Source organism: Alosa sapidissima, chromosome 21 (genome assembly GCF_018492685.1).
Source record: "Alosa sapidissima isolate fAloSap1 chromosome 21, fAloSap1.pri, whole genome shotgun sequence".
Taxonomy (NCBI): Eukaryota; Metazoa; Chordata; class Actinopteri; order Clupeiformes; family Clupeidae; genus Alosa; species Alosa sapidissima.
In genome coordinates, this window is record NC_055977.1 from 10,999,174 (window position 1) to 11,012,778 (window position 13,605).

Here is a 13,605-nt window from a genome sequence, read left to right on the forward strand (position 1 = left end):
TCTAAAAAATAACACCCCTAACAATCTGTGCTTGCTGACTGACCCTGGTTCAGACCAGTGTCCTTGTTCGTCTCCAGGCAGCTGTTAGTGATTTTGAAGCAAAATGCTGATTAGGTTTCACAAAGAATTACTGTATTAAGGACATACACCAGAGATAGAGAGAGACGGTCTCTCAAACAAAAATAAATGCACAAGCTCACGTTCACATACACACACACACACACACGCACACACACACAAACACACTTAGAGGAGTAGTTGTAGTGATCTGGACACACCATGCTCAAACAGTGAGGTGCAGGTTGAGAAGTTGGCCACTTGTGCTCAATCTACATGGGTAGATGTCCTCTGGACTCTGACCAGTATTTTTATTCTAATTAAATGCATAGCATCCAAAATAACACAGATAAACAAACGAACACACACACACACACGCACAAACACACATACAAAGACAAGTGCGCACACACACACACACACACACACACACACACACACACACACACACACACACAAACACACAAACACACACACACACACCCCTCCATACACTCACCCCCAACAGACACTTTCATAAGTAACTGAACCAAACAATATGACTGTGTTCTGAGATGACTGCATGTGTGTGATCATAATATATATGTGAATATATATTATATAATATGTAAATATATATTATGTGAATATAAATTCCTGCACTAGGTTTCTAAATGAAATATGAATGACCTATGAACTCTATGGCCTCTACATGGAGTTTAAATATCATGGGAAAAACTGTATTGCTCTTTGCCTGCAGGCTAATTAGACTAGAGTGCATTAAATGAAAGTGGGAATTCAAGCTAGGTTTGAAGAGCTACTTCAAACTACCATCTATGTTTGAAACAATCTATGACAGTGCTATTTCTGCATATCTAAGTTCCCTAAGGCCAGTGATTAGTTATTAAGTGACCATGTTTAATGATGACAGCAATGGTGATGGTGATGCAGATGACTGTGATGATGGCGATACCTGGTGACTGCCAAAGTTAGGAGATCTCTCCACCATGCCATTAATCAAAACTGTTATCACATGAGATGTATGGGGGTGGAGATGGATGTGAAAAAGACCACACGTGACAGGCAACACAAACCGTGCAACTCGCATAATCCCACACACACACACACACACACACACACACACACACACACACACACACACATTCATCAAGCACTTTCCCTGCCATTGAAAGTAAAAGCCATATTTCACACGTACTGTATAAGACACAGCTGTATATAGCAACATGTTCAAGAGGCGCTCTTTTGCGGTAAGCTCAAAGCATCTGCACTTCCTGACTCTCCCCCATATTTCAACCACAAACCCCCGTTGCCAGGCTACCTTGCGCTGCTCCTCCTTGGCCAGCGTTTCCTCCAACTGCTGCACCTGCTGGGCGGAGCTGTCGCACAGCTGGTTGTAGGTGGAGGTGAGCTCCTCCAGTTGGGCATTCACCTGAGCACGCTCCTCTGGAGACAACCTGCAGGCAACAGAGACAACATGATGACTGGCTGCTGGTCACCTGGTTCAGTCTGTGTGTGTGTGTGTGTGTGTGTGTGTGTGAGTGTGTGTGTGTGTGAGTGTGTGAGACAGAGAGAGAGAGAGAGAGAGAGTATGGGAACATATACAAGTGTGTACAGTATGTGAGAGGGAATTTGGGTGAATATGTGCATGCATGTGAGTATGTGCATTTACAGTGAGAGTGTGCACGGGTGGGTGTTTGGTGTTTTAAGCCCCCAACGTCGTCTTCCTGGAAGGCACTAGGTTTAGGCAAGGGTTAGGGTTAGGGTTAGGGTTAAGTTTAGCGTTAGGTGCCTTGAAGTCGACAGTGGGGGCTTAAAACACCATCGAGCGAACAAGTGAATCCCTGGGAACCTTGTTTGTGAGTGTATTTATTGAGTGAACTTACATGCTGGCCTGTTTAGACAGCAGGAACACCTCAGTGTTCCGGATGGCCTCAGCGACCTCCTCTTTCTTGGCAGCGAGCTGCTCATTGATGCCCTGCAGAAAAAGCACATACAGTATTATTGATAAGGCACCATTCTCCAACAGAGGGGCACTTCCAAAAAGTCCCTCCATCAGTAAAGCATGTAAAATGGATGCAATGTGAGCTTGTACACAATCTCTATGGGTTTTCTTTTTGTGACATTTGTGTCACAAACAGGTTAGTATCTGCAAAATCCATAAAATAAAATAGAACCCCTCGACATCTCAGCATCATTGCACCTGCTGACGCCCCCTGCATCCATTAAAATAAAGGTCACATCTACATATCTCCTGCTGCACTCTGGGTCTTACCTGCTGTGCTGCCAGTGATGATTTAGGGTCCTGGTCATGTGACCTTTCGACGACTCGGGCTCGTTCCTGGATGCCTTTGACCCAACCCAGCAGCTCAGACACCTGTCCCACCCGGGCCTGGCGCTCCTCCTCCACCTCTTTCTGCAGGACGTGCAGATGGGAGCATTTTAGTGTGACACAGTTAAGTGCAATGCATAAAGCACTAGTAGGTAACGCTCATCTCCAACATCTTCTGACCAGCATGGCCATTTCAGTGTGCAGTACCTCTTAGAAAACTTGTTAACACTTTACTTGACAGTATCGACATAAGAGTGACATGACACTGTCATGACACATGAACTCTCAGCTTAACCCTAAGCCTAACCCTAACCTCTAACCCTAACCCTAACTTGTTATGACAAAAACTGTCTATGTCACTTAATAACAGAAGCGTTATGTCATAAACATTCATGACTTGTTTATGACACGTTCATGACAGTGTCATGTCACTCTTATGTCGATACTGTCATGTAAAGTGTAACCAATACTTTGCCAATAAATATCAATACTAGTAATACATGTGTACATTGTGGTCATGTCAATCTGAAAATTCAACTGCATTTCCATGCCGCCGTGGATCCGTTGTCATTAGCAACACAATCTGTTGTGATCTCACCTCTTCCTCCTCCAGTCTCCTCAGGGCATCACTGATGTACTTCACATGCTGTGTTGTCAAGGTAACCAGGGCTGTGTAGCGTGTGCGGAGGTCCATGAACTGTAACGGCACGTGATAAAGATGATGAACACAGAACACACCTACAGTACATACAGTACACAGGTCTTACACCAACAAGGACAGCACTCAGTCAGTCCTGACTATACTCTTAAACAATTCAACTCTTATAAATTCCTCACCAGATGGACTCATTATATTGCATACTTGTTAGCTAAAGTTAAAGTTGACTGGCATTTAGCAGATGCTTTCATCCAAAGCGACAGACTCACAACAGCAGGTGACGTTACCGCTGCACCGCGGCCGTATAACGTAATATATCTTCACTACTTCAACTCTCTCTGCAAGTGTAATCAGGATTGTCTCTACATGGCTTGATCACCTGCTGTGACTACCAGGGTGCCAGACAGCCTCACCTCCTGTGTAATGGTGTCTGACGAAGAGTGCATCCTCCTCCTCTTCACTGGGGTCTTCTGGGTCGACTCCACAAACGCTCTGAAGGTCATCAGCTGCAGCTCATAGTCCTGGTAGAGATACAGAGAAGACAACTTCATTCCAGGTTCACAAAATTCATATCCAATGCAATACCGTAATTCCTCTTCAAAGATAACAGTATAATACTCCTGTACAGGCTGTATCTAGGGTACACTGGTACAGATGACAGTGATCAGAAACATTATTCACTATCAGAAACAATATTTATATTATATAGATAAAGATACCTCCTAATTTTCTAATTTGCATGTTCATATGCTATATCTATATGTGATGAAAGATCAGTCATAGTGTAGCAGACAATCAAAACATTGTCACCCTAGAGAGAGGACTTGCCTTGACAGCTGTGCAATATTGTTTAGAATGTGTCTGACACTCATCCAGTTTGGTCTGGTTCCTTTCAATCTCAGCCACCAGTGCCTTATGAGAGACAAGAGAAACGTTCAGTTTATTATGAATGGTCACTCAAGTCACACAAGCAGTGAAAATACATCAGACAGGTCAAATATGTGCCTCATCAAATCATTACATCTTACAGGGTTCATTTAATGGACATACACCAATGCTCACTAAGAAAATAATTTCTGCTTTGTCCATCACATAGGCTATAGATGCAATATTCATTCAATCTTTATTTTTTATTCAACCTACAATAGTTGTAGTGAAATGTATAAATAAACCAAAACAAAAAAATCAATGAAAGGCACAACATTTTACAGTGGAAAGGGAGATAGGCAATTAAAACAGTTACAAACTGACGTCCAGTAGGAGGTTTGTAATTACAGATCTGAATTGACAGAAAAGTAGAGGATAGTGAAACAGGAATTGGAACTGCTTATTCAGCCCGTGTGTATGTATTCATTTGGCAATGACTCATCGAAAGCAACACAGAACGCCAGAGAGATTTACACCCAAAAACCCTTCAGCTCTCTCTCTCTCTGCTCCGCCACGTTCAGGTCAAAAGGACAGATTCTCCTGAGTAGTAGCATAAACCCTCTAATCCTACTGACCGGAACAGAAGTAATGAGTCAAGTAAGGTGGGTCAGTGAACTATTTGGCCAAAACACGGTGTGAGCTTCACATCCGCAGCCAAGACTTACCAAGCTCTGAACTTGGAATAAACACACGACACCTCTCTCCAAGTACACATTCCGACACTCTCTCCAAGTACACAAACGGTTTGTCAAATTGAACACAAACGGTACACAAACGGTTTGTCAATTGAATACGCTCGCGTTGCACTTTGAAAGTTGAACCAAGTTCAATGCTCAGCTTGTTCAACGATAGCGTTACGCCAGGGTTGCCACCGCTCCACTGCCGAACCATAGAGAACAGTAGGAAACCTGCCGCTTGCCGCTGGCTGATGTGATCCCCGCCTTAAGGGTTAACATGGAGGACTCCGCTCTCTTAGGACAGATCATCCCTATACTGCAGCACGTCCACCAGTTTCACTCAGTCAGGCCATCCTCAACTCCTACTGCTCTGACCAACTGAGCTCATTTCCGGGGAGAAAAGCTGTGCATGGTCTCCCTGTCCTTACCGTCTGCTGGGCAAGCTGCTCGGACAGGGCCTTGCTGTCTGTCTGTCCAGGGTGCGTGTTCTCCTGCCGCTCTGTGGTCTCCTCGATCCAGCGGATCAGAGACGAGTGGCTCTCCCTGTACTGCTGCAGCGCAGAGCCCAGAGCCTCCAGCTCCACTTGCCTGTGACACCAGCAGATGGGCACAAGGTTAACAAGGTTAGACAGGTCGACTGTAAAATGAGTCATAGTGGTCCTTTAGAGATGCATAACTTCCCCACGTCTCCCATTAATCAATGCAAACTAATGTAAAACTAATTGCACAAATTACAACATTTAGCATGGCACACATATGGCTATCACATGGACTGGCATCTAACATTGTCAGTGCATACAGTAGATTAGCAAGTACAGCTAACAAGATGCGGTGGCAACAATGGCCACATGCAGCGCTGAGCTATCTCCTTGTCCTCCCTGGTGTATGCTCACCGCGTCTCGATCTGTCTGCGGACCCCGCTCCACCTCTCGCTCAGCTGACCGGCTCTCTCCTGGCAGCGCTCCAGCTCAGGGCTGCGGTCAGGGTGGAGCTGGCTGAGCTGGTGTCCGGCCTCACGAGCCTGCTGCACCTCGCTGCTCAGCGCCTCAAACACCGGCTCCTGCTCGGCCAACTCCCTCTGCCAGCCCTGAAGGGGAAGGACAAGAGACAAGTGGTGAGGAGTAGTGTGTGTGTGTGTGTGTGTGTGTGTGTGTGTGTGTGTGTGTGTGTGTGTGTGTGTGTGTGTGTGTATGAGACAGAGAGAGTGTTTGTGTGTGTGTGAGTGTGTGTGAGAGACAGAGTGTTTGTATGTGTGTGAGTGTGTGTCTGAGAGACAGAGTGTAGTGTGTGTGTGTGTGTGTGTATAATAGAGAGAGAGTGTTTGTGTGCGTGAGAGTGTGTGTCTGAGAGACAATGTGTGTGTGTGTGTGTGTGGACATTATCAGCATCTCTGTGTTAGTGTTTCTTACCTGTAGCTGCTCCCTCAGTGTCTGTATAGCCTGTGTGTCTGCAGGTACAGAGTCCTCCTCACTCAGTCGGCTCTCATGCTTTCTGACCAGAGACTCCGCTGTCTGCAGGCTACGCATCAACACATCCACCGTCTTCAGCCTGACAATATATGAAATAAGACAACGAGAGATACAGATTAGAAGAGTCAGGGAGATTAAGAGGAAATGAAAGAAAGACAGGAAAAGAATAGACATTTATACGCAATACAGTAATTTATAAACCGCAGGACAGTGTTTTATGCAAGTTAAAAAAAACAAAAACATATTAATACCATATTAACTGCCCCTTAACCTCATAGCTGAAGAAATTTTGGAAAATCAATGTATAAATCTCGGCTGATAGTAGGAAATTACAGTAAAAAATGAGAACAAGAGATAAGACCTATGCATTCTAGTGTAGTATGTGAGAAGAAAAAAAGATGTCTGGCTGAGGACAGAGAGAGGTAGAGAGGAGGAGGAGGAGGAGGAAGAGGGGGAGGAAGAGGAGGAGGAGGAGGAGGAGGAAGAAGAGGATGAGGAAGATGATGAGGAAGAGGAGGAGGGGGAGGAGGAGGAGGAGGAAGAGGAAGAAGAGGAGGAGGAGCAGGAGGAAGAAGAGGAGGAGGAGCAGGAGGAGGAGGAGGAGGAAGAGGAGGAGGAAGAGGAGGAGGAGGAGCAGGAGGAGGAGGAGGAGGAAGAGGAGGAGGAAGAGGATGAGGAGGAGGAGGAGGAGGAGGGGGATAAGTGGTGTGTGCAGTGGTGACTGACTTTTGCAGATATACGGAGGAGAGAGAGTGGAGCCGGTCGATCTGCTCCACGGCCAGGTTCAGTTCGGACCGCAGGATGGGGACGGACAACGAGGACGGCTTCTCCTCGAAGAAGCTCACGCATTTCCGGGACACGTCACCCAGATTGGTGCGCAGACCGGATAGATCCTGCTGCAGCTTCTAGCAACATACACAAACACATGCTTAAACACTGCATCGGCACTGGACACACCTTTTGTTCATAGACAAGAAAAAAAATGCTACATTTGTTCTGTTCTGATAGTAATGAACAAAAGTCACTATCCAAGCTAGGATGGAATGTGGAGTACAATTAGAAACAAAGCTATAGCTATTACAAATAAATAAAGCCCAATGATACCTGTTAACACTGTGTATCCTCATTAAACACATGTTACAGCAGGGTTACAAGCAAATTCAATTTTACATTTCCTGATCAAGCTTTAAGAATTTCAGCTATGTCAGCTTTTTGGTTTCTGGCATTTTCTGTGGCAATCAATTTAAATGAAATGTCAACTGTTCTTTTAGATCTCTGTTTAATTCCGCTTAAAATTGGGTTTTGATAATAAACAGATTTTCAGAGAGTGAAGCAATATGCTCTTTGATGAGCACACCAAGGATGCTCTTACTGTTTTCCTCCAGCAGGGGGAAGAGTAGAGCAGCACTAACCTCCTGCTCTGCAATCTGTACTGTGTTGTCCTCCACATCCCCACTCAAGTTGCTAGGGGGCGGTGTCTGCATGCCACGCATCAGTCTCTGCTCCGCCTCCTCCAGGTGAGACTTGATGCTCTGCAGCTCCGACAGGTAGGAACGGGAGATGGACTCATCCTTCTCAACTGAGAAAGGAGAGAGAGAGACACCGAGAGAAAGAGAGAGAGAGGGAACAGGAACAGGAGGAGAGAAGAGAGGAAAATAAATAGAGAAATACACAAAGAGTGGAATGTTTTAAAAAATGAATAGGGAAAAAAATGGTTCAATGAAAATTCCGGTTTTTAGCACTTTAAGGCCCTTTTCTGGTTTGTTGGTCCTGTCTCGACCTTTCTGACTCGTTTTGAATCTCCTTTGACTGCTCAAGGTGGCTGCCAACAGGTATACTGTAGTAGGCTACTCAAACATGTCCTAAAACAACCCTTAACGTTCGTTTTCAAAACTGTGCAACTCACCGAGTGGTAGGTGTGTTCGTTGATGTTCCAAAACAAGTAGCGTAGCGAAATACAATTTCTGTCGTGTTTTATTTGCCATTTTGTAAAATCCCATTGATTTCTGTTGGAAGACTCATTGCATGTTGATATTACTGCGTCACCGTCTATGCTTCAGGTTCAAATATTGAGCGGAAGTTTATACACGGTTGTAAGGTGTCTGAATAAATAGTTCCACAATAGGCCTAGCAAATAAGACGGCTGGAAATCATACATTGCGCCGATATATGTGCTTTTAATAGTCAACGAACTCCACGAACCACTCGGTGAGTTGCACAGTTTTAAAAACGAACGTTAAGGGTTGTTTTAGGCTTTTTTTTGATGAGCCTACTACAGTATGCCTGTTGGCAGCCACCCTGAGCAGTCAAAGGCGATTCAAAACGAGTCAGAAAGGTCGAGACAGGACCAATCGTCAAAATTCCGGTGTCCACCACTCTAGTTCATCCAAAACAAACCAGAAAAGGGACTCAAAGTGCTAAATACCGGAATTTTCCTTTAAAAGAAGGAGATGTCGGTCTGGCTGAGCCTGTCCACCTACCTGTCTCCATAGAGACAAACAGTGATTGGCAGTGTTTCCTGCAGTCGTCCACCTCCCTCTCGAGCTCCCGCCTCTCTGCAGGGGTGAAAAGCGAGCTCTCCTTGCTGTCGGACAGGAAGTCTCCCAGGTGAGCGTCCAGGTTCTCCAAGGGCTGCTGCCGCTCTGCTGAGGATAGCGAGCGCACCTGAGGGGACCATGACATGGGGTGAGACAGGGGGTTGTATGTGTGTGTGTGTGTGTGTGTGTGTGTGTGTGTGTGTGTGTGTGTGTGTGTGTGTGTGTGTGTGTGTGTGTGTGTGTGTGTGCGCATGTCGTAAAGCAGCAATGGAGTACAGCAAGAATTCCATGTCGCTTTCTACATAATAAAATTTGAGCCTGGGCAAGATTCAGACCAAACAGTCCCCACTCCTGCCTGGCTTTATTTAGCAGGCATAGTAACAGGCATGGCACCACCTATAAAGGATGATCAGGGAGGAAGAGCATGGGAACAAGGAAAAAGAAAGACTTTGTGTGCATTTCTCACCGTGTCCAGATTCCATGAGGAGATGTTCCTGATGTCCTTCTGTAGGTAGTGCCAGGAGACCACGCTCTTCATGTTGATATGCAGCTGGTGCCATAGAGACATCACATTCTGGTACAGCTGCTCCATACTGAGGGGAGAGAATGGGGTTCACCCTTTAGTCCGTGTGCATCTGTGCGCCTGTGTGCGACTGTGTGCGCCTGTGTGCGACTGTGTGCGTCTGTGTGCGTCTGTGTGCGCCTGTGTGCGCCTGTGTGCGCCTGTGTGCCAGCTCCGTTATCTCTGGATACATTGAAGCAATATAATTTAACATTTATCTGTGATTTATAACAAGTTATTAGTCTAACAAGTTATTAGAAAAATGTCAGAATGTTTCTGTACTTGTGCCTCTGTGTGTGTGTGTGTGTGTGTGTGTGTGTGTGTGTGTGTGTGTGTGTGTGTGTGTGTGTGTGTACTTACCGGCCCGCAGTATCGATGGCCTCCTGGTTGGGTGGTGGGACGGTGAAACACACAGACGGTACCATGGCTTCATTTCCACTGGGGCTGATGACCTTCCACTTAGTGCGCTGGGAGTTGTCCTCCAACACACACTCCTCTCCCTTTGAAATGGTGATCTAAACACACACACACACACACACACACACACACACACCGGATAGACATGGAGAGAAAGGACAGAGAGACAAAGGACAGAAATGGTGAGACAGAAGAAAAATGATGGAGGGGTAGAAAGAGAAAGAGGGGATGAATGGTTAGAAGAGAGGGAGGCGGAGAGAGGTTTTGAGAATTTGAGTTACAAAAGTGCAAGTTAAACATGTGAATGACGCAAATGAAATGGCTTTGTGTAACCTACTGACGGTGATTCAAATGATAAAATGTTAATGCTGATGGCCACTAATGAAATATTACAACATAAAATATGGAGTCACTGTGCTGGCTTCATGACTTTCAAAGCCTGCTGCACTCAGAAGTTAAACTCACGTTTAACTTCCAGAGTGGCCCAAGCTGCTCTATGGGTGCCATTTTAAAAGCTCAATGCAAGCCCAATCCTAACTCAACTCAAAACCCAACCCCACCCAACCAACACTCATACCCCCACTCATACCAATCTTGAAACTCAGATTAAAATCAGATTAGTTATGACATCTATGAGAGGGGTTTAGTAAGCACAGAGTCTATATGCCCCTCGCCCCCCCCCCCCTTTAATCATCAACCTCCACCCTTGCACATTCTGCACACCACCACACAGAGAGCTCAGTAACGCCACCAATCAGGTGCCAAGCGGTGATGGACACGCTGACAAAAACCAAATCGCTATGAAGGGATGAGTGCTAGCACTACACTTGGCTGTCTGAGAGAGAGGGCAGCTTCACCCCCTGGTCATAGCAGCAGCAGCGGCACCCAGGTAGAGGGTAGTGCCCGCTGGTGGCATAGCGTTGGCAGTGTTGAGACGGACAGTGGGGAGAGGAGGAGGAGGAGGAGTAGGAGTAGGAGGAAGAGGAGACGGTCAGCTGTAGTACCTGAACACTGGCCTGTTCAACCCCACGAACACACACACGAACACACATCCACACACACACACACACACACACACCACAAAACACAGGGAGGGAGGAACAGGGGAGTAAGAGAGAGGGAGGAGGAGGGTTGGGCAAAGAGAGAGGGAAGGAGTGGGGGAGGAAGGGAGGAAAGGGAGAGGAGGGAAAGAGAGATTATTTGTGGCCACTGTTTAGAACTACATGTTTGTGGTGATGTGACAATAAGAGAACATGTGGTGAAGGGGCCCAAAACTGGTATGAAGATATGAAGTCATGAAGACATGAAGTGTGTGTGTGTGTGTGTGTGTGTGTGTGTGTGTGTGTGTGTGTGTGTGTGTGTGTGTGTGTGTGTGTATACACAAGAGAGACCTAAATGCTGTCCTACTTATAAAGTAGGCTGTGTACAATACCATCTCCACACGACGGAAAATATGAGGACAAAATTAGCCCAAGATATTTTCCGTTCATAACTCCATTGTGTTACTGTGTGTATCTCAGAGCTGCAAGTAACTTTCTCACAACATCAACACATTGTGAGAAGAGTGTGGAAAGCAATGATCAGACCCAAACTAGCAAACCTAATGCTGAACCCAGACCTCCACTGGCCCACAATGCATTGCTCTTGCCTCCTATGGAAGGAGGTGCTCTGGTGCAGAAATAGCTCATCACAAAGGCACCTCCACCCCTGAGAGCCAGAGTGCAAACACATCCTGCTGATACTTCTCTAAGTGTGCCAGAGGAGAGATATATATAATTTATAGCTTTTAGCCTCTCCAGCGGCATCAGGCTGCTTTTGACCGTCACTGAAAGCCTTCACACTCTCACATGAGCGAGAGGTGAGAGGAGCCAAGAGCAGTGGATACGTTCTCCGTTTTTTATTAATTAATACGGTGAAGGACAGGTATATGTATTTTGGAGCATACTTATGGTGAAGCAGCCATAATAAAACAGATCAAAATGACAAAACTGTGTCGCCTTAAAAGCTAAAAAGAAAGTCAGCACTTTAACTGAGAATAACTGAGCACAGCGCGGTCATTAGATTAGTACTGACCTGCAGAACCCCCCTATCAACCAGAACTACATTATTTCTGGGTTTCATTGGCTAGGTGTGTGCTCTGTCAGAGCATGTGGGTAAGCAGTCAGCCAATGAGTGGAGAGTAGACCGTGTGTGTGGGAGGGCAGGAGAGGAAGGTGCATGAGAGACAGGGGAAGTGGGGTGAAATGGGGCACAGGTGTGGACAACAGCAGGTAGGACAACTTTGTATGTTTGAGTGTCTGTGTGCATGTATACTAATGATCAAGAACATCATAACCAGTCAGAAATTGAGCTAACACAGATTAGCAGCATTTGTCAAGGTCTGGGATATACAGTAATATGCTGTCTCAATAACATGGTATCTAAAAGAAATAAACAGGTATGTAGATCTGAAATTCTAACTAGTAACATCCCCATCTCTGGGCTGGAGCCTTTTCAGAATGGCTTGGCTTGTGGAGTGCTCCTGGTCAGCAGTGTGCCTATCCTATCCTTTTGTACATCATGTGGATGGCCAGGTCTGTGTTCAACAGTAGCCCAGGCAAGTGATTGCACTATGATGCACTAGGGGTGGAAGACAAGCTGGACTGTGATGCAGTGAGAGCTGTTCTGATGAAAAACCCTTGGTCCAGCATTTATGTCAGTTTGACAAGTATGGCCCACCTACATATACTTGTGAAACAAGTATGCCACGTCTTGGCAATGGCATTCCCTTCATGGTGCTATCCTCTTTCAAAAAGGGATGAATGCACCTACTGTAGCCTAACTGCATATATTGCTCAGGAATGGCTCGGCAAACGTGACCAGAAATGCGCTACACTGGCCTCCGGTCCTCCTGATTCCAATCCAAACGAGCAGGTGCACGATATGAAGGAACAACAGGTGCGACCCATGACCGCTCCACCTCACAACTTACAGGACTTAAAGGATCTGCTGCTCAGGCCTGAGTGCCATGTACCACAGGGTGCCCACAAGGCTCTGCATTTACTGCAGAGTTGTTTTTATTTATTATAGTATTAGGCAGGTGGTCATTATGCTTTGGCTCATCAGAGAAGCGGTGTAGCCTACGCGATATGCAGGACTACGCAGTATACCCACTTAAAAAGCATCACCATCTCAGTAAACCCACTTCAAATTGACAAGAATACGTATTAACATTTGGGGTTGATCACAGTATACCCACTACAGCTAACTAGACTACACCACTGCATCAGTGTATATATACGTATGTGTGCACAGGTGTGAAAAATGTGAAGTAGGTGCGAAGTTGAGGCTGTAGTGTGTGTACATGTATGAGTGTGAGTTTGTATGTGTGCGAGTGAAAGTGGGTGTATACGAGCTCTGTTACTTGTCTCACCTCAATCTGCCGGTAGTCACAGATGGCTCGGATGGGTGTGGTTGTTCCCAGGGTTCCTTCTGATCCACGGGGGCGGAGCTGGACCACTGTCTTGGCCCGGCCCACCAGGCTGGCCACTGAGCTGCGGTACTCAATCAGCTGTTCCTTCTCCTCCTGTTAGGCACAGCCATTGGTGCAGAGCATGTCAATAACAGTCTACACACCCAGTGTTAATCAGTCATCACACACTTCCTGGGTGAATTGCCTCAAGTAATGACACAATTCAATGACAAGTGCCCTAAATACACATAGTATAGTAAAAATCCATATGACGCATAACAAAAATGATTTTCTCTGCTAACACTGTAATAATATCATGCTTCCACAATGTCTGCCCATCAGTTTGAGACTAACAAAAATGCAATAATGCAAGTCACTCTAAGCTGTCTATTAATAGCTTGTCTGTGTGTTAGGGATGGAGACAACCTTCAGCGTTAGCATTGTTTTCCTGATTGAATAAACCACAGCCCTTACAGCAACTGTTAGCATAGCTTCTCCTAATGTTAGCGTAGTTTCTATGC

General features: G+C 45.9%; 1 protein-coding gene across 1 annotated transcript in view; it reads right to left on the minus strand.

Moving 5' to 3' along the window:
- The window catches only part of macf1a (microtubule actin crosslinking factor 1a), a 190,573-nt gene that overhangs the window by 78,121 nt on the left and 98,847 nt on the right, over positions 1-13,605 (minus strand). Inside the window, 15 exon segments of the mRNA XM_042077105.1 lie at positions 1,376-1,511; positions 1,941-2,032; positions 2,330-2,470; positions 2,985-3,083; positions 3,458-3,565; positions 3,873-3,956; positions 5,077-5,236; positions 5,542-5,735; positions 6,058-6,196; positions 6,844-7,022; positions 7,530-7,696; positions 8,598-8,781; positions 9,121-9,247; positions 9,577-9,731; positions 13,046-13,198. Of these exon segments, the coding sequence (XP_041933039.1) occupies positions 1,376-1,511; positions 1,941-2,032; positions 2,330-2,470; positions 2,985-3,083; positions 3,458-3,565; positions 3,873-3,956; positions 5,077-5,236; positions 5,542-5,735; positions 6,058-6,196; positions 6,844-7,022; positions 7,530-7,696; positions 8,598-8,781; positions 9,121-9,247; positions 9,577-9,731; positions 13,046-13,198 (2,118 nt within the window).